The 20,957-nt window shown below is 42.3% G+C and overlaps 2 protein-coding genes across 2 annotated transcripts; both read left to right on the forward strand.

Moving 5' to 3' along the window:
• Nucleotides 1–2,908: 2,908 nt before the first annotated feature.
• Nucleotides 2,909–15,329, forward strand: obi1 (ORC ubiquitin ligase 1). Its single transcript, XM_080768689.1, has 6 exons — nt 2,909–3,063; nt 3,288–3,423; nt 6,357–6,448; nt 9,009–9,233; nt 11,072–11,160; nt 12,934–15,329. The coding sequence occupies exons 1-6, from the start codon at nt 2,992–2,994 to the stop codon at nt 14,543–14,545; spliced, it is 2,226 nt and encodes a 741-aa protein (XP_080624815.1). The 5' UTR covers nt 2,909–2,991; the 3' UTR covers nt 14,546–15,329.
• Nucleotides 15,330–18,306: 2,977 nt separating this feature from the next.
• On the forward strand, nt 18,307–19,849 carry pou4f1 (POU class 4 homeobox 1; the record flags this gene model as incomplete). The annotated part of the gene is made up of 2 exons (XM_080761183.1): nt 18,307–18,429; nt 18,839–19,849. 2 exons carry the CDS (start codon nt 18,307–18,309, stop codon nt 19,847–19,849), a joined length of 1,134 nt encoding a protein of 377 aa, XP_080617309.1.
• Nucleotides 19,850–20,957: the final 1,108 nt, after the last annotated feature.

The following is a 20,957-nucleotide window of genomic DNA, read 5'->3' on the forward strand; positions in this document are numbered from 1 at the left end:
ATTATTTGAATTAAACATATAGCAAAGTATACAAACACTTTGAATTAAGGTTGATGTTTGTAGAAAACTATATGGGCTCAACACCACACCACATATACTTCCAAAAAAAAATGTACTTCATTCAGAAACTATTGTTGAGTTATCGTGTTGCAGTATTACTGCCTAAAGGTTGAAAGAATTTAAGGGAAGCATTTGGACATTTACAGAGGTGAGACGAAGTCCTCATTGATTTAAAGTTATTCTAGTCTGAGTCCTAAGAGTCTTTAATTGCCTTGTCACATTAAATGTATTAATTATTTTTGTATCATATTGTGCTTAACTCAAAGCTCTATCTGCTGTCTAATACTGTGATGCTCATGTGCCTCTAAAACATCCATAAAATACAACATAATTTGTCTGTTTATTCCAGCAATTCAAATTATGTTTAATGTTAGCATTCAATAGCATGGCAGCACATAATATGCACTTAGTTTTTGTTTTGTCAGCTATGGTAACTAATGTTACTCTTAAAAAGCTTAATAAGCTTTGGCTTCAGCCTACACCTTTTCGGTGCTAAACCTGACCTTATAACACAACTTGGGGTCTTTAAAAATGTAAAAATGTAAGTACCGAAATAAACTATTCATTCACATACAGTATTATAGGAAGAAACTCTTCTTGCGTGAGGAGGTGTTGGGCTTTATACAGACGTTGCGTTTCACGCTGGTACAACAATGTCACTTTTTAGCGCCCATGCACACCTCAGTACAATGTGGGTGTTCTGTTCAGGACCGGAGCGAGCTGTCACCCTCCATCATTTCCTCGGGGGGGTTCCTGTCGCCACCGGCACCAGTTAGTTAAGGAGGTTCAGCTTCGCTTCACGTACTTGTAGCTGGAAATGGTCAAATTGGTCTCCTATATATCCTATTAGCATTTTTGGGCATTTTTTTGAGGCATTATCAAATTATTTTCTGCTAAAGCACATTACAAGCGAGTATTGTACGATAGAATAGTGTGAAATACTTTTTGAATAGCACTCAAATGGTAATAAAGCAAGCCAAGTTAAATCCAAGTAAACTCATGAATTTAAATATCAAATGAATGAAGTTAATGAAGAACAGGAGAATGTCAAAGTGACCTATACACAATCTATACATTTTGTCATTCAAAAACATTTTCATATTTGATCAGAATATGCTACCGTATTTCACTGTATTAATGGAACTATATGATTGGAAAATATGTGGACCCCACGCTGAAAGCCAGATAGACCACATATATAGTTCTATTTCACTACTTCATACTTTCACAACTCAATTCACTTGAAATAACATGACTATTCTAACTGTGTGTCGATTTCACCACTACTTTCTACATGATATAGCCTAATTTAACACTGTCTCATCTGGGTGACTCTAGGACAGATCCATCATGGGTCCATTGACTATAATGACAGTCATTGTTGAGTTCTGACATGAAAGGTTTGAAAACCTCTGCTCTACAAAAGCTATAGTCTGATTTAGGCAATTTACTTAAGTCACACAACATTTATAGCCTATATATTCCAGGGATAGCTTTTTGGATATTCTAATATATTATATTATTATTATGATATTTAATATGTGATGTGAAAGGAACGATTGCCTGAGTCTGTTTTGTTTTTTTAGGTAAATGAAAGTCAGGATTCACTGTCAGTAAATTTAAACTTTTCTCATTATTATTCACAACCTATATCTATTAGTGGTACAGTACTAGAATGAGAAACAGATTGAGACATGAGGCTTGCTTCGATATTAGCACTTTAACACAATGTGGTCAGTCTGAGAGGCAGTAATATACATGTAGTTAGTTGGGGTTTCATTAATCTAGTGCAGACTGTGCAGTGCTTAATTCTCAAGGTGGAGTCTGGTGGGGACGGGGGACCCCCTTGGGTCTTTGTCAGTTTGCAGAATTACAGTACATTTCAAGCACAACTCAATACATAGACTGTTATAACTGTGAGTGGACGACCCAATATAAGCATTACACTTGTTTACAAGAGGGTCCACCTTGTTCAATTCATCAAAACATTCAGAGACGTACAAATGGACACTTCTATATAGCCAAAGAACAGAACAGGAATTCATCATAAGGTAAAAAGGGAAAAGAAACGTATACAGTGAGGGGGAAAGGGGGTATATAAATTATTTCTAAAATATTAGTGCAACTTTTGTTCATTTTTTATCCCTCTATCTATCTTATCCTCTAATAATAGTTCCATGTGACGGAGGGGTCAAAGTTGAACGAAAGTCATGCTAATATTTTAGAAATAGGTCAACAATACAAGTGACATTAGTTTTTTGGATTAAATTACTTTTACTGCATGGCCCCAGTGCCTCCTACAAAATAACCGGAACTACTTAATATTCACCAAAACCAGGACTGAACTCCCACCACGGGACTCATACAGTTAACTTGCAACCACTATATTAATGGTATTTCATACAACTTAAGTTCCAAAAATCTGAACTATCCCTTTAATGGCTAACGCAAACGATGAATTCCTGTTCTGTGTCTATTTGTACGTCTCTAAATGTTTTGATGAATTGAACATGGTGGACCCTGTTGTAAACAAGTGTAATGCTTAATTGGGTTGATCTTTGTATTGAGTTTGTGCTTGAAATGTACTGTAATTCTGCAAACTGTTAATAAATATTTATATTTCAATAAAAAAAACGGGAGTCTTAATAAGAAATCAAGGGCGGAGCTAGGGGAGGGATCTAAGGCTCTGGGGGAGGGAACCGCGAGTCAACCCGGAAACTATACTATCTACAGCACACACACACACACACACACACACACAGCAGCGATTGCACTGTTTGAGCCTCCTGGCTCTCCGTACTTGTGGAGGGCGATTGGCGCCGGGTAGAATAAACAAACAGTGGGAACTTTGTGAAGTGAAGCTTTCTCCAGAATCCTCCCCGACTGCACCGTACAGTACAGTACTCTCTACTGTCCTGCTCCATCAACAACATGGCGCACAGTTTCCAATCGTCCACACTGTCTCTCACTTTGCCCATATCGTGTCAGATATGCCTCGGGAAGGTAATCGCCTTTAGTTTGACATTGTAGCCCAGTTTGTTTGGTAAACCTGACGCGATGCCAAGCGGCTAACTTTAGCTAAACTAACAGTACCTTGTTGTAGCATACTGTGATTGGTCGTGCAATGTCTTTTTTGAGTCCCACAACATCAGCCCTGGATTCATTTGCATGTTTTCCCATCTTGACATGATTTTTGGAAAAACGTTATACTGTCTGTACCCGAACAGGTCCGCCAGCCCGTCATCTGTGCCAACTACCACGTGTTCTGTTCGACTTGCATGGAGATGTGGCTGAAGAATGCCAGCCAGTGCCCGACCTGCAGAGTTCTGATCACTACAGAGAATCCGTGCAGAGAAATCATTGGTGAGTTGCTTTGCTTTGCTTTTCCTTAAACACAGACGGGACGAAAATAAGAGCGTGAAACTTAATGTAAAACAAGAGTGGGAGGGACGGACGGACAGACAGACACTGGGACGACATGATGGCGATGACGATCATCACCGTCATGCATCAGAAGTCACACAGACAGATAGATTGATTTAAATATTTATGAACAGTTTGCAGAATTACAGTAGCCTACTACATTTCAAGCACAAACTCAATACAAAGACTGTTTAACTGTGAGTGGACGACACAATAAAGCATTACACTTGTTTACAACAGGGTCCACCTTAATTGTTCAGTTCATCAAAAACATTTAGAGACATACAAAATTACAAATAGACACTTCTATATAGCCAAAGAACGGAACAGGAATTCATCATAAAGGAGGTAAAAAGGGAAAAGAAACACATACAGTGAGGGGAAAAAGGTGTAAAAGGTGTAAAAGGGGTCTCCTCAAACTAAAAACACTTGTAATCTCTGCGTCATATTATAACAACACTCGCATCCTGCCTCGAGGCGCCTCAGGGTGTTTACGCTGATCCCCACAGCTATGAAAAGCATACTTCTGGCTTGAAATACATACTGCTATGAAATACATGTAGAAATGAAATACATAGGCCTATGTACCTCTTAACATTGTATACATACATACTGCTATGAAATACATACAATACATAGGCCTACCTCTTAACTTTGTATACATGCATACTGCTATGAAATACATACAATACATAGGCCTACCTCTTAACTTTGTATACATACATACTAGGGCTGTCAGAACGAATTTCATAATATGAAAGAAATTCGAATATTAAAAAATATATATATATTCGAAAGCTAAAATTGCCATTCGAATGGAGCTTTTATAATTTATTAATTCTATTTAATATTTTTATTTTGTTTTATGTTATTTTATCCGCTCACTAAATGTATTGAGTAACGCATCTACCGCTGTGAAATCTCCCCGGCCGCTTCCACTGCATGTGAAAAGGTGCACGCCGGTCACGTCGCAGAAGAGATCATTGATTGGCTAAAGTAGGGCCAGATTTCAGGGTAAGCCAATCAGAGACAGTCTACAGGGTGGGCGGGCTTACTGGCTGTAGCCCATTTATTCACAGACACACAAACCCTTGTAACACATACATAGATACTAGTATACTACGCAGACAGAAATCGCCGGTAGAACGAAAATCATAATACAGTTTCACGACGCAACTTTATTGCACATCTGTGCTTGCCTTTCATCCACGCTTCTATAGCCTTTTAAATCTCATTTCCCATCCACGGGCACAAGCAAAGTGATATCAGCATCTTCCACCCGATCTTTGGTGTTGTTTCTGACGAGGGCAGCAACTAGTTAGCATGGGAGCTAACATTAGTCCATATCGTCAGAAGCCAAGGAGTCCTCCTTAATAACACACTCGATGCTGCGTTTACACGGGCAGACACAGACGAATGCTAATATCATTTGGAGCAGGCCGAGCAGCTACTGTACACGTCTGTTTGCATCAACATGTTGCTGGCTTCACAATGAATGATAGATTTTATCGTTGCCTCTGCCCGTGTTTAATGGTCAGGATTTCACTGTCCACAGCATGCAGGCCTGTCAAAACTATGCACTTCCCAAAACTCACAAGACATGCCAGCCACGTGTATTATTATAGGCTAAATATGAGCTAAAATATATATATATATGTAAATATTCGAATATATTCGAAAATTACAAATAATTAAGCAATGAAATTCGAATTGGATTATAGAGGTGAACTGACAGCCCTAATACATACTGCTATGAAATACATACAATACATAGGCCTGCCTCTTAACTTTGTATACATGCATACTGCTATGAAATACATACAATACATAGGCCTACCTCTTAACTTTGTATACATGCATACTGCTATGAAATACATACAATACATAGGCCTACCTCTTAACTTTGTAAACCAGTGTCACTGTGTTTACCGTCATGGCTAGAAATATTCTAAATAACTAGTTATTTGATTGCCTGTCAATCTGGCAATTTAAACAAACTGAATACAGCAATTCATGTATGACCTCCACAGTCACACCGACTTTTACTTTTGACGACTTGGTGGTTTTTATTATGTTGGATGGACTTTTGAGGAAGATGCAGTATTATAACATCATAGAAACTTCAGTCTTATAATCTTTGTAAGTTAGCTTCAATTACCCTGTAGTTGCTCCATTGTCTTCTCTACGTTATGCTGCTGTGTTGTCCTGTGACGCACCAGGCTTGCGTACGTTGAGGAACGGCAGAATCCCTTCTTTATTTTTGGTGGTTATGTAGCTTTGATTACCGTCATCGGACTATACAACAACAACACATAAGAACGTTCTCCCCCCAATCAATGCTTATAGTCCTGTTTCTGAGGTCTTGTTGTCGGGGTCGGCGGTGGCTCAGGGGTTAGAGTTGCTGGATTGGTAACCGCAAGGCCGCCAGTTCGAACCCTGTGGGCTCCCCCAGAGTATGTGTCGAAGTGTCCTTGAGCAAGACACTAAGAACCCCTAATTGATCCCGATGTGCTGGTTGGTGCCTCGCATGGTTTCCGCCGCCATCAGTGTATGAATATGTGTGTGTGAAATTGTGAATGGGTGTATGTGGGTGAATGTAATGCACAATCTATTTAAATCACCTTGGATAAAGGCGCTATATAAATGCACCATTTACCATTTTATGTTGTGATTACATCCATAATGTGTCGAATGTGTTTTTCTGTCTGTTTTTTATTTTTTTACATTATGCTGCTGTAACGTATCAATTTCCTTGCGGGGGTAATAAAGTACATCTCATCGTCATCCACCTATAATCATATGGAACATTTTTGACTTCATTTGATCTGTGTGTGTTTTTCTACTGGATTCTATTTCCATTCTACTTCTTTCAGGAGGCACCACCGACAGTGAGCATAGTAAGAGCCATTCTGTCAGGAAACATCTCAGAAAAACCAGAGGAGAGCTCCTTCTTAGCGAGTACGAGGTACGGTTTTATCTTCATAACCTTTACGACGCTACGATGAGTTATTCAGTGTCCCTGTTGTGAGGAAGCAGAATTGATCCAAACATTATATTTAGGTGTTGGTAATGTGTGTATAACATTCGAGATTCAAACCAAAACCAAACATCTACAATTATCTACAGCTATAGAGCGTCGCAGTCCCTCCCCCTTTCAGAACAACGAGTGGCCCAGGAAATGAATCCCATTTTTCCCATATAGGCATTTCAAAACGTATTTATTTAAAGACGTTTACGCCACGGACAAAGCCAACTTTTGTCGTGACAAATCATGACAACACACACAAAACAAAGAATTAGAAAGTGGAAAAAAAACGGCAGGTTACAACACATTTTTTGTTGTTTTTCTTCTTTGTAATTATTTGTTTGGTCCAAAATATTGTGTGTGTGTTGTCATGATTTGTCACGACAAGAGTTGGCTTCGTACGACGCTTAAAAGGTCTTTTAAATAAATAAGTTTTGAAATGCCTATGGGGGAAAAATGCATTGGGATTCATTTCCTGGGCCACTCGTGGTTCTGAAAGGGGGAGGGACTGCGACGCTCTATAAGCCAAGAGGGAATCCTCCACTGGGCAGGGGAGGGAGATATCAGGATTTTGGGCTTCAGGCGGAGCCGACCTGGTACATTTTACCCCCCCATGGGACTCTGGGAGACCCATCCAGGTCAACACCACCAACGGAACACTTGATTTGAGCCAAGGTGTCCTGCATGGGAAACCAAACGTCTTGGGGCTTCAGGCCGAGCTACTATGATACATTATCATGAGATGACCGTATCATGGTCATCTCATATTGACAGTATCTGTAAGAGGATACAGCGGCGCACTGTATGTAGTCCTTACGCTGGTTTAGATCGTTTGGTTGATTGATTGATTGATTGATTCTTTTATTAGACAATATATCATATGCAAAAACAGTACATGGTACAGTAAAAAAATCACATTTTATCCAAAAGGATGGCACCGAAAAAAGTCCTTGCGGTCTTGTTTCCATTCGGGTCCCAATGCATTCATAATACAGTGATGATGGTAATCGAGGATACCTCACAACACATGAAAGTTATTTACCGGTGTACCAACAAATCTAAATAAATCTAAAATACCAGTCATCTTCTCTCCTTTTGACCAGCTGATATTGATAGGTAATTTTTCAGACCGGTTTGAAAGGAAGCCAGTGTTTTGTTTGTTTTGAGGGAAGGGGGCAGGGCATTCCACACCTGAGTGGCAGTGCTGTGGAAAGTGAATTTACCCATATTTGTTCTATATGTGGGACGCACCAGATCATTATTTATACTCCCTCTGGTGTTGTGGCTGTGAGAGTTGCTCACCTTTGTGAGGTCATCGGTTAAGTAAATGGGGACTGAGGGCACAGAGGGCAGGGTTGAATTTACTATTTTGAAAGTCAACCCCATTTTCAACTGCTTGAAAATGGTGCTATAGCAGTCAGATCTTGTGTCTTTTCTATACCGTACGTCTGTTGTTCAAACTGTGATGCTGTACTGTAGCATGGCCTGGTTTAAAGGAGAATTTCTTTGTAGTTGTTACGTCCCCACCAAAGAGTTCCAGGTGTTTTTTTGTGCAAAAGCTCCTTATTGGCTATTTCCCCTACCATAAGCGCTCAATGAATTGCATTGAATTGAATGGGAATTGAATGGGGCTATGGGGTGTTGTGCTAATTCGCTTATTTCCATCGAAATACGTATTAAACTGTGCCGCTTGGGATATTATTTACATTATGAAGAGAGGATATATACAAAATAATTATAATTTTGAGCGATGTAAATAAGCAAATTAGCACAACACCCCATAGCCCCATTCAATTCCCATTCAATGCAATTCATTTAGGGCTTATGGTAGGGGAAATAGCCAATAAGGAGTTTTTGCACAAAATAACACCTGGACCTCTTTGGTGGGGACGTAACAACTACAAATAAAGGTAAGAAAGCCTTCTAGAATGGAATTCTCCTTTTAACAGCCTATCTATAGTATATAAGAACAAACTCCTATAGCCAAATTAAGATCTGCGCTAAAATAGTTGGTAGGCCTGTTGAGGTTGTGTGAGCATGCTTAGACTGGCGAAGTTCATCTCCTCTGACCCCTTACATGTTTTAAATGATGAATATCAGCTGTTGCTCCATGAGGCGGTTTGGAGTCCCTACATTTAAGAAAAACAGACTTAAAGAACTCATTTGTACATCAGTCTGTCTTGCTTCTAAACCAAAATCGCTAAACCAGTGGATATTGTTCTCGTTCCTGATTGTTTCTGTGATTATTATTTTTTGTCCTGTAATGTCTACCATGCTGTAATGTAAGTCTATGTCTTGTCTGTTTCTTCAACGGCAAATTTCAGTGTAAGCTGACAATAAAGTTGTATCGTATCGTACATGGCATAAGTTTTCACAATATAAATGTCAGCCTAGACTTTAGTGGTTCTGATATTAGGCCTCTAAATGAGGCCAGCTACAGTATATGTTCCTTTTAAATGCATTTCATTTATTCTTTGCACCTCATTTGGGTCCATAACAGGATGAAATCGAAGTTCTCCTCAGAGAAAACGACGAGCTGAAAACAAAGAACCAGAGTCTGGAGTCCCAGCTGACGAGCGTGTTGGATCCGTGCAGTATCGGTATGGCTGAGACAACGGAGGGCCAGGGCATCGACACCAACATCCTGGAGGAATGGACCAACAAGCTGCAAACGGCAACAGATCTTTACAGTAAAGTAAAGCAGGACATGGAAAAGCTCAAGGAGGTAATAATGCAACCTTCAATATGAAAAGTTACTGCTGACTTTTTGCATGAACTACGTATATCTACTTCTGAAGGCAACTTTCTTTTCATACTTCTGTTTTCTACATGAATATAACCACATTATAACCATGAAATGGGAGTTAAATGCTGCAATTTGTAAAAATGGCAAAATATGACTCCTAACGTCGTTGAAGTGGGACTCATAACATTTCCATGGGACTCATTTCTAAAAGACCATCCTGGGACTCATTACATTGAAAACCTATTTAACCTATTTTTATCACTGTAATGCATTGAAATGCACTGGCTTAAGTTGGACGGTGATGCCTTTCCAAGTGGCACCCCCTAGGATGGATGCATGGCTTTTGGTTACAGTTGTCCCGATACTGATAATGGTATCGGTACTCGGGCCGATACCACCCTCAAGTACTGCCCGATTACTCTGACCCGAGTAGTACCAAAACATTCAATTGACACTATAGGCTGAACAAATGCAATGGGAGCAAGTCTTAGGGCCGATTCATACTCTATTTTACCACTGTTTCGGCGCTGTAGTGCCGAAAGGATTTCGGCTCGTCAGAAAATTTCAGTAGCACCGAAGAGCCGACTTTAGGACGGTACCCGCCCCCCCCCCCGAACCTCAAATGACGTCACATTGTAGGCTCTACAGCGCCGAACCGACTTTTATTCGGCTCTAAAATAGGAGTATGAATCGGCCCTTACCCAACTGCAGTAAATTGCCTAAAACACCCGATAAATAAATGACATTAAACCTCTTGAGCCCCATTACCTCTGCCGGCGGGGGCAGCGGCTGTCCACCTCTGAGCAGCGCTCAGCGGGTCAATGGAGACCCAATTGGTCTCTGGTTCCAACTCCGATGTTGCAGATTTAAGAGGTTTTAATGACAAGTGTAGATTCGATAAATGAATGAGCATTTTAATTAGTTTAGTTAGTTATCCTGTGTAGATGTGTGTGTCTGTGTCTATATTCAGCAGGCAACATTATCAGATTAATAAATGAGCATTAATTAACCTACGTTGTGTGACGTTCTCTCGTCGTCGCAGCCGCAGGTCATTAAAAGTAATTTCCATCAGACGAGTACCAACAAGAGGTTAAAAGACAAAGTTTAATTTGCCGTAAAGAAAGACAGCCATACAAGGTCATCATTTTTAAAACGAATAAAGGTAGACTATACTAGACTGTGTCTGAGTAGAACAAAACCTATTGCTAATAATCTGGTCAGTTTGAACAGATGAAGAGCCTTGTTGGCTCGAAATGTCGTCAAAATTAAACTTTTGTAGCAGATGAGTGTGCGGGTTCTCTTCTCTTTGTCTGATGTCACCTTTGAACCCAGCACCTCGTGTGGTATGTTGTGTCAACATATCGTGTGATATGTTGACACAGACATGTGAACATGCGTGCCAACTCTCCACACGTAAAAAGTATCTGTGCCTTTTCTACCAAAAACATGGTTCTTGAACTTATTCCATTCTTAGATTCTTGGAACCTTGGCTTCTTGGTGCTTTCACGGAACATGGCGGCCACTTATTTGGTTCCAGTTCCAGAACCAACTTTTAGGGTTCTGAACCAATTCATTTACAACCTGAACTGGTTCAATATTGGGTCGGGGGAAAAAGTTCTGAACGGGTTCAACCTCGGTGAAAGGGAGGCATACAGTCATATAGATAATGAATGAAATCTCATTATTATATCATAAACTAATTTAAGCTTTTGTCTATGAAGAAGATATTATGTGCGAAATCCTTTCATGCAAGTTAGGGTGGAGTTGAGGCCTGTCTCAGTGTTCTTCTGTGTAAATCTTTTATTTCATACCCCCAGGCTAACAAGACATTGCGGTCTCAGAATGTCGACCTTGTACAAGAGAATATGCGTCTGAAATCAGAAGTGGCGAGCAGATCTCCTTCCAAGTACGTATCTCTATTTATCTTTATAATAGGCTAAATTGTGTTTTAACTCATGACTACTATTTGACAGTGAATGATCTTTTTTTTCTTCTGTTGGAGGTTATAGTTTTGTTTCACTGTCTAAAATCATATTTATTTACAGTAAACAGAGAAAAGCCAAACTGGCACAGATGTTTCACTTCCCTTAATGTCAGTCTTGTATTGTGTGTTCTCTTGGTGATGGGTTAAAACAGCTGTATTGTAAGATGTTGTAGGGAATTGGTGCAAAAGCACGTTCCATAAATACACATTGTGTATGAATACTTTGTCTTTGTCTTTGAGGCACAAAACAATGTATCATGCCTGGCATGTGAGAATGTCCACAATCAAGGTTAACCACTTAAAGCCCTGCACGTCTTTGACTGGTGTCCCCCAGGATCTAGACTTGGCCCGCTCATTTTTTATAATATATATTTTTTTATCCCACCATTTTGTAACCCATTTTTCACCCCTGTGTCAATCATCTAATGTGATCCTGGGCTCTACAACACCCTCCGCCAACCTAGTCCCCATATATGGGGGACAAGGGGAGAGCAACCTAGTCCCCATATATGGGGGACAAGGGGAGAGCAACCTAGTCCCCATATATGGGGGACAAGGGGAGACCAACCTAGTCCCCATATATGGGGGACAGGGGGAGACCAACCTAGTCCCCATATATGGGGGACAGGGGGAGACCAACCTAGTCCCCATATATGGGGGACAAGGGGAGAGCAACGGACTTGAACTAATGCTTCTTCTAGCCCTTCTTATGTCCAGCTTTGAGGGTGCATGTAAACACAAACATTAAATGCCATTGATAATGAATGGCCAGTTTTGAGTGTTTGTCCCAACACTTGAACATTGAAGACGAAGTTGAGGACGCAAAGTGTGACTTTTCAACAGTCTACACCGCATCTCTTCACAGAAAATAACGACAGTCCAAGCTCTCAACGTGTTACAGTTGTGTGAGCTTGTAGATCTGCTATTCGCCTATTGTTATGTTTGCCTAGAATAGGTACTTTAGTAGATAATATTATTCAGGGGACAGTGCCTGTTTGTGTATACAGTATATGCAAGAAATTGATACTGTAGATTGAGCACCTCTGGTTGTCCACTGATTATTTAACGTGCCCGGCCGAAACATTGTATCCAGCCGTTAAGACTGATTATGGATCACCCTAATCTGAATCTGTGTCAAAGTCATGAATAGTCGAAGGCTTGGGCAAATATTTTCGATTAATTTACTTCAGAAGAATCTGGACCTATGAGGTTATTTAACCTGATTTAATCTGACAGTGGCAGCTAAATATGTCAAGAAGCAGGATGGATAAATCATCACTAGCCAGTAAAGGTGATGACATGATTATTATTGTGCCTTTAGGTCAGATCTCTTCAATCATTGCTGAAATGTAAATTAGAATTTTTTTGAGGAAATGTAAATCAGAAAGAGAACGTCATTAAATTAAGCAGAAGACAAATATTGGTTGTGTGATTGAGGAAACTAAAATTAAATGTCCCAAAAACATAGTTTTATTTTGGGAGATGTATTTGACAACATTCAAATGACAGTGTAAATGGAATAATATGTTTTCAATAAGTATACAGTTAGTTTTAACTGAATAGCGGTTTTCACTTGGACCCAAAGCGGTGTAAAGCATATTTTTCAATTCAGTCATTTTATTTCTCCCAGTAATTGTATGTGAACGTCATGTACAAGAACCTGGAGTTTTAACATGTTGAATTATCCGTCCGTAGGTTCGGTCGGTATACAGTGGCAGCACTCGAGGCAAAGATCCAGCAATATGAACGTGACGTGGACCACCTGAAGAGGGCGCTGGAGCGCAGCGACCAGTACATCGAGGATCTGGAGTCTCGGGGCGGCAGTGAGCCCGAGAACAACAGACTCCCAGACCTGCAGGACGCGAGTCCAACCGGAGACGGCAAGACGACGGGCCAGCGATCTCTCACGGAGCAGCAGAAGATCGACATGATGAGGAAGAGCCTGAGTGACAACGAGAGGGAGCTGGTCTGTAGCAACACCATCGAAGCAGAATGTCACATTCTGACCGGCAGCAACCGCAGTTTCTCAGCCGCCACGGTGACCTCCTCCTCCTCTAACCGGCGAGGGTTTGGCGGTGGCGGCGAGAGGCTGGCCGGGCTGGACGACGACATGGACAGCAGCACGACGTCGTCGTCTCACTTCCTGCCCTTGCCCTCCACGCCGTCCTCGGCGTTCCGCTCGTTGACTCTGAAAAGCCCCGGCATTCGCAGCGAGAAGAAGGTGTCCTTTAAGGCCTCGTACCTGAGGAGGCTTAGCTTTGAGGAACTCGTGGGGCCGGGGAACATTAGCATCAACGCCCTGGTCGGGCATGGGAACGGTGTCATCACCGCCCTCGTGGGGTCTCATGGGAACGGTAGCATCACCGCCCCAGCCACCACTACCACCACCACCGCCACCAGAGAGAGCCAGTTCTCCACCTCCTGCTGCAACGGTCCCGAAGGTAAAGATTCATCCTTCAGCGCTGAAGTGGAACCCTCGGCTGCCTTCTGGGGGGCGTGGCAGAGCGCCACATCATCCACCGAACGGTCCTCTCCTCCTGGTCCGAGTAAAGACCCGCCGCCCCCCCTGGTGGTGAACAAAGGGGCCACATCCAAGAACCTCAACAAAGATTCTGATGGTTTCGAGGTGAACAGTGAGGCCTCCATGGACGCCGCGTATCTGGACAAGATCTCTGAGTTGGACTCCATGATGCTGGAGGGAGGAGAGAGCTCCAGCAGCCGTGGCTCACAGCCGTCCCTCGCCTCCTCGCCTTCCTCCAACGCCTTCGACACCACGCTCCTCCCAGAACCCAAGTCCAGCCCCGACATCATGTTGACGTGTGGCGACGCCGACGGCGGCGGCACTTCTATGGTGGAAGACCTTTTTGATGCGTTCAGCGACCAGCAGAGCCAGTGTCCTTTCAATGTGGCGGTGGATGGAACCGGGATGATGATCCCGGGCCCCGAGGCTCAAGCTGCGGCGTCTATGGTGGAGAAACAACAAGCTGCAAGGCCGCTGTCGTCGTGTGGGGGGGAGGGTGGCGGCGGTGGAGGCCCCCATGCGCTCCTCGCCTCCTCCCAGTCTGATGAACTGTCTTACGACGTGCCGGTTGATCCCTCCTTGTCTGAGAACAAGGCCAGTCCCTCCGGCCATCTCTCCCCTGCCGGCCAACACCAGGAACCCCACGCCAGTCCTTTGTCTTCTGGCACACCTAGTGGGAACACAATGAGAGAGAGACACTCGGTGAACACCAGTCAGCCGACCAAGAGGAAGTCTCACAGTCCTTTTAATTTCAACAGTCCAACAAAACTATCAAAACGCATGTGAACACATTGGAACCCGTTGGTCAGCGAGTGTATTTATACACTGTGTTAAATCAATGTGTTCTCATCAATTCACGCCCCGTTATGTGTTATATGCATGGGCACCGTTAAATGATCATGCACTGCAAAACCACCCTGAGTTTCAATTTAAACCCATACCGTGATATCCAAGGTGGGTTGAACTCTGATCTTTTAACGGAATGCCAGATGTCATTGTTTGTTGTAGTGATGTTGTGTAACACAAAAAGGTGGCTGATTGGGTGCTAGGTTCTGTTCTGTCTGCTTCCTCGGGGGAGATATACCAAGTTCAGTGGTTCTGTCTAGGTTCTGTCTGCTTCCTCGGGGGGATATACCAAGTTCAGTGGTTCTGTCTAGGTTCTGTCTGCTTCCTCGGGGGGGATATACCAAGTTCAGTGGCAGCTAAAGGATTTTTGGGGGCCATGCAGTCTTGTAGATCTATAAACTTGTAAGAAGCATCTTAGTGGCATCATGTTCTGTGGAATTCCTTTGTATCCTCGGGACATTATTTTTCTAGCGCCATGATAACGTTTTGGACTTGTGTACTTTTCTAATAACAATTTCTACTGAGCAGTAGTTATTGGAAATTTAGCTTGCTTCTACATACAAGTTTCCTTTTTATGTCGATCTTAGAAACTATGCAGTATACAAACATGTAGTATCGCCCGTTTTCTTGATTAAATGGTACTATAAAAAAAAGAGAGAAAAAAAGATCTTGGAAAAAAAGCGCCATGAATAGGCCTACTATAGATTGTTCTATGGAACTGGAATGGAGCATTTCAATGTCGTATTAGTTGGATTGTCTGGAAATAAAAATACTCAAAATGACGTCGGAACTGGTTTAATCAAATGCCTTACATTTGGTGGTGCTTTTTATGCAGTTTCAAATGGTATTAACCCATTTCTGACCTGAGATCAGATTCATACGAGGTTTCCACTGGACAACACACTGGTCTGATTAACACATTCTGACCTGAGATCAGATTAAAAAAATGTCAGTCGTTCTTCGATTTTTCAAAAATAGCAGACCTACAAGCTCGTAGCGCGCCACTCGGTGGCGCGCTATGAGCTTGTAGATCTGTTATTTTTCAATAGCTAAAGCATAACATGATGCTATAACACCAAAATGGGTTCCCGTTCAGAATGGGTTAAAGGACCACTTTTCAACCTATCTTCATATAACAGGTCCTCACTAATAATCATGAAAAGAATGGCACATTTTTTTCCTACTCTGCCCGTGTCTCATATAGGAGGGCTGTGGGGCAGTTCAGAAACCGTCCTCCAGTGACATCATCGACGGGGAATACAAGGTAATGGAAACTGCAGGTTTTCTAGTCCTGAAAAGTTGCAATGTGAAAATGGAAGGTATCGTTCTCACGATGATACAAATCTAAACATTTTTGTAAAAGAAATATTGTTTAAAGAAATATCTGCCTAATGATGATGTCACTGGTGGACGGTATTCTGAACTGCCCACAGCCCTCCTGTGAGACACAGACTGAGTGAGTAGAAAAGAATCGTGCCATTTTATCATGATTAATAGTGAGGAGACACTGATGACCTATGAAGATAGGTTGGTGAAGTGGTCCTTTAAAGATGTGTACAGTGCTCTGAGCACATATGGGATAGCCCTCAAACCCTTAAACCTATAGTGCTATATATATATGCATTATTTGTAATATATACCATAGATGTAATAATAGATTTTCTCTATTTTCAAATGTATATGTGGGGGTTGTGGGTTTTCCCATATTTTATTTGATCAACAACTGATTTATAGTTTCTACTATATATCACAAAGAACACACGCCATGGTGTGCAGGAGGAAAACATTACCGAGACCTCACATGCCGCTGCGACTCCAATGTAGCAAGACAGCTCAGCCTTATTTATTATGCAAATTTAACGATATCATGTATATTTCACTATACCTCTAATCACGGGCATGAAATTTTAATTGGATAACCGTTGCGGTTTGAATAAATGAAGTGTTAATTCATTGGGATTTAATTAATTTAAGATAAAGACTGTGTACAAGGTTACGCTATGGTGTATTAAATCAATTTGTTTAGTGCTCATCTGGAGATGATGGGCTTTAATTATAAGGCGGGGGTGTCATTACTATAAGACGTGGTGGTTCAGAACATGCATGATGTGACTGATGACGGCGGTGGGCCGAGCCAAGATCATTTTGGAAAATGTTGGCTTGGCTTTGCCTGAAAGAATTTGAAAAGCTCTGAGCAAATTGACCAGGTGCACATTATTGTGACCTGACCATCAGCCAGGGTTTTACATCCCCTTAGCGTATCTATAGGCCTATGCTTGATGTCTCTCTCTCTCTCTCTCTCTCTCTCTCTCTCTCTCTTAATTCAATTTCCCCCCCCCCCAATTCAAATAGCTTTATTGGCATGAATGGAATTACAATATTGCCAAAGCATAAAATGCAGCAAAAATAAAATAACAGAAAACAATATCAAACATATATAGAACATTAACTCTCTCTCTCTCTCTCGCGCGCTCTCGCTCTCTCTCTCTCTCTCTCTCTCTCTCTCTCTCTCTCTCTCTCGCTCTCTCTCTGTCAATTCAATTTTCTTTTTCCAATTCAAATAGCTTTATTGGCATGAATGGAATTACAATATTGCCAAAGCATAAAATGCAGCAAAACAAACAAACAAGCAAAAATAAAATAACAGAAAACAATATCAAACATATAGAACATTAACTCTCTCTCGCTCTCTCTCTCTCTCTCTTCAATTCTTTTTTTTCCCAATTCAAATAGCTTTATTGGCATGAATGTAATTACAATATTGCCAAAGCATAAAATGCAGCAAAAATAAAATAACAGAAAACAATATCAAATATATACATATAGAACATTAACTCTCTCTCTCTCTCTCTCTCTCTCTCTCTCAATGGCGTTTACAAAACAAACATAACTAAAGCCCCTCAAAAATATTACCACCTTGAAGTGAACTTGTTAAAAAAGAACTATATGTACAAGCTCACCATTGCATTGCATATATGTATGAGCCTATAACGTAACCTTTATATCGGGTATTATGGCCTGAAAATAAGCGTATATTATAGGCAAATTAACATGAGCTTTAAAGTTCGGAACTTATACAACCATCAGCTGAACCATATTAAACATATTTTTTTTGGTAAAGATTTAATTGGGTTGCTAAACTATTGAATTATAGAAAACTGGTCGTGTATTAAGACCGCATTACATATAAATTATCCATCCATCATCCATGCAGGACAGGCCTAAAAGTGTACATAACATAAACCTCGAGTTATAACTGTCTGCCCGGCCTTTAAGCTCGCTCTCTCTCTCTTTCTCTCTCTCTGACAGCCTGCCTCCACTGTGCTCTGTGTGTGTGTGTGTGTGTGTGTGTGTGTGTGTGTGTGTGTCTCTCGCGAGAGCAGCCGAGCGCGGCTCGACGAGATGTGAGGCGCTCAGGTGTAAGAGCCTCTCTCATCCCCAGCAGTGGGAAATAGTAGACAGATAAGTGCGTCTGAGACTGCAGGCATCTCTGTGTGATCTCCGGGCTCAAGGCAGCTCGCATAGGAACTCGGCACTGCTGCTGCTCAGCGCAACGATATTGCATCATTACCTTACTGGACAGGCACCGGATCAGCGTGTATCTATGACATTCTCCCAGCGCCTCCTGTAGCCGTTTTTACCCCCCTTTTATTCCTTATTCCTGTGCACTTTAATTGGAGAAAAGCGAAGCTAACGCCAAGATGATGTCCATGAACAGCAAACAGCCGCACTTCGCCATGCACCCGGCTCAGATGGAGCACAAATACACGTCCCTGCATTCCAGCTCGGAAGCCATAAGGAGAGCTTGTCTACAAACTCCACAGGTAAATTATATCCCGGAGAACTTCCCTGTCCTCCGTCCTTCCTTTGTGCCCGTCCCGCCGTCCCGCATGCTGCGTGAATACAGTGCGTAATAATAACACGGGGCGCTGCGAGGCACATTCTGCATGCCAAGACGCGCTTCTTTAATGTATTTTTCATGTATTCTCGCGGCAAATCACCCGGATCGCCTGTGATCTTTTTTGAAAGCATGCTCAAGCAAAAGCTCCGGTTTTTACTATTTAATTTGTATGACTTGGGGGCTTTCAAGCCATATATAGGCTACTTGTTATATCTGTTATCAAAGGTCCACAACTGACAGATCTTTTTTCATGATTTCCCCCCGTTTTTCTTTCATTTTTCCCCCTTGCCTTTTCATCTCCATCTCCCTTTATAATCCGGTCACACTTCCAGCTGCAGAGCAACATCTTCGCCAGCCTCGATGAGACCCTGCTGGCCCGCGCCGAGGCTCTGGCCGCGGTGGACATCGCCGTGTCTCACTCCCAGCACCCCAAGACGCATCCCTTCAAGCCCGACGCGACCTACCACACCATGAACACCGTGCCATGCTCCTCGAACTCCACCGTGCCACTGGCCCACCACCACCACCACCACCATCACCACCACCACCAGAACCAGGAGCCGGACCTCATGGACCATATCATCTCGCCGTCGTTGGCTCTGATGTCCAGCGGCGCGCACGACGGCTCCGGGGGCGGCGGAGGCGGCGGAGGAGGCGGCGGTGGAGGAGGGCTCCTCTCCGCCTCCGGCCACCCGCACTCTCACATGCACGGCCTGGGCCACCTCTCGCACCAGGCCGCCATGAACATGAATTCGCCCCTCACGCACCACGGTCTTTTACCCAGCCACTGTGGCGGCGGCGTCGGGGGTCAGGGGGGTGTATTGGGACTAACTAATAACGGACTCCCGTGTTCCATGACGGACTCGGACACGGACCCCAGGGAGTTGGAGGCGTTCGCGGAGCGCTTCAAGCAGCGGAGGATCAAGCTGGGGGTGACCCAGGCGGACGTGGGTGGCGCTCTGGCTAATCTCAAGATCCCCGGCGTGGGCTCGCTGAGCCAAAGTACAATTTGTCGATTCGAGTCGTTGACTCTCTCCCACAACAACATGATCGCGCTCAAGCCCATCCTCCAGGCCTGGCTGGAGGAGGCCGAGGGGGCCCAGAGGGACAAGATGAACAAGCCGGACATTTTCAACGGCGGGGAGAAGAAGCGCAAGAGGACCTCTATAGCGGCGCCGGAGAAGCGGTCCCTGGAGGCTTACTTCGCCGTGCAGCCTCGACCGTCGTCCGAGAAAATAGCGGCTATCGCGGAAAAGTTGGACCTCAAAAAGAACGTCGTGCGAGTATGGTTTTGTAACCAAAGACAGAAGCAAAAGCGGTTGAAATTCTCCGCTACGCACTGACTGATGGGCTATTAAAAAAAAAGAGAAAAAGAGTTGTTTGACTGAAATTTGGGGGACCAAGGAACATTATGACACCATTTTCAGTCTTTTGTCTCCAGCGGGTTTTAAACGTTGGTGTACAATGGGCGTTAGTTTATTAATACCCATTTTACGAGGCTTCATATATATCTTCTTTATTTTCACGTTATCGGTGAATGTGAAGTATGCAAATAACAGATTACACAAATTTCGCTCAGTTGTTTCGAGGGAAAAGTATTCCGACCGTCAACATTGCCTTTTAAAACATGTGAAAAGAGGTAATTTGCTTGATTCTAGCGAGTTATTTTCTTCTAGGTCTATTATTTGAAGTATATAGCCATTTACGAATTACCTCATTGATTGTTGAACTGTGTTTTTTGGTTGGCTTTTCTTGTTGTTGTTGTTATAGAATTATTTATGAATCTATTAATTTATTCATTTTATTTATTATTTGGAGGCTGCTGTAAACTCAAACTAAGTTGCAAACTTAAAGGCTACAAATTAAAAAAAATAGGCCTGCATGAAATCACAATTCATATAAGGCTCTAGAGGATTTAGCCTCTGAATGTGGAAATATAGGACACCTCAAATATATTTATTTTGAATTTGCACACGAAATTTTAAGACATATTTTTAGGTTGCTAAGATTGGTTATGTCGAAATGGTTTTGTATATAACAAATATCACGGTAACACTTCTTAGACGTTCCTGAATTTTTTTAATTTAAATATAAGGCCTATTTTCTATTAATTGACACCATTATTGGATTCACAACAAAACAAAGTTTCGAATAAATAAAAGGCGCATGAATTAATTAATGCGGATAAATTATGATCACAGTGCAGGAGAAAAAAATAAATAATAATAATAAAAAACATTTTATGTATATTAGTTTGCAGTGCAAACAGTCTATGCATTGGGAGAGAGTCACTACAGGACACCTGTCACCCCGACACCCCGTCTCATTTTGTGGATGGTGTTTAAATAAGTCACTGTTTAAAAAAATGCCTGTTTTCACAATAACATCACGTTGTTTGTCGTGTTAATTGTTACGAAAAGAGTTGTGTAAGTAATATTTTACTTTGTGCAC

This window comes from Protomyctophum bolini (genome assembly GCF_963924005.1).
Source record: "Protomyctophum bolini genome assembly, chromosome: 1".
Classification (NCBI taxonomy): Eukaryota; Metazoa; Chordata; class Actinopteri; order Myctophiformes; family Myctophidae; genus Protomyctophum; species Protomyctophum bolini.

What these genes read in the sequence shown, in the direction of transcription:
- obi1 (XM_080768689.1), top strand. Translation starts at nt 2,992, where the DNA reads ATGGCGCACAGTTTCCAATCGTCCACACTGTCTCTCACTTTGCCCATA. An exon ending in TCCTTCTTAGCGAGTACGAG is followed by an intron (nt 6,449 to 9,008) that starts GTACGGTTTTAT and finishes GGTCCATAACAG; the next exon opens with GATGAAATCGAAGTTCTCCT. An exon ending in GCGAGCAGATCTCCTTCCAA is followed by an intron (nt 11,161 to 12,933) that starts GTACGTATCTCT and finishes ATCCGTCCGTAG; the next exon opens with GTTCGGTCGGTATACAGTGG.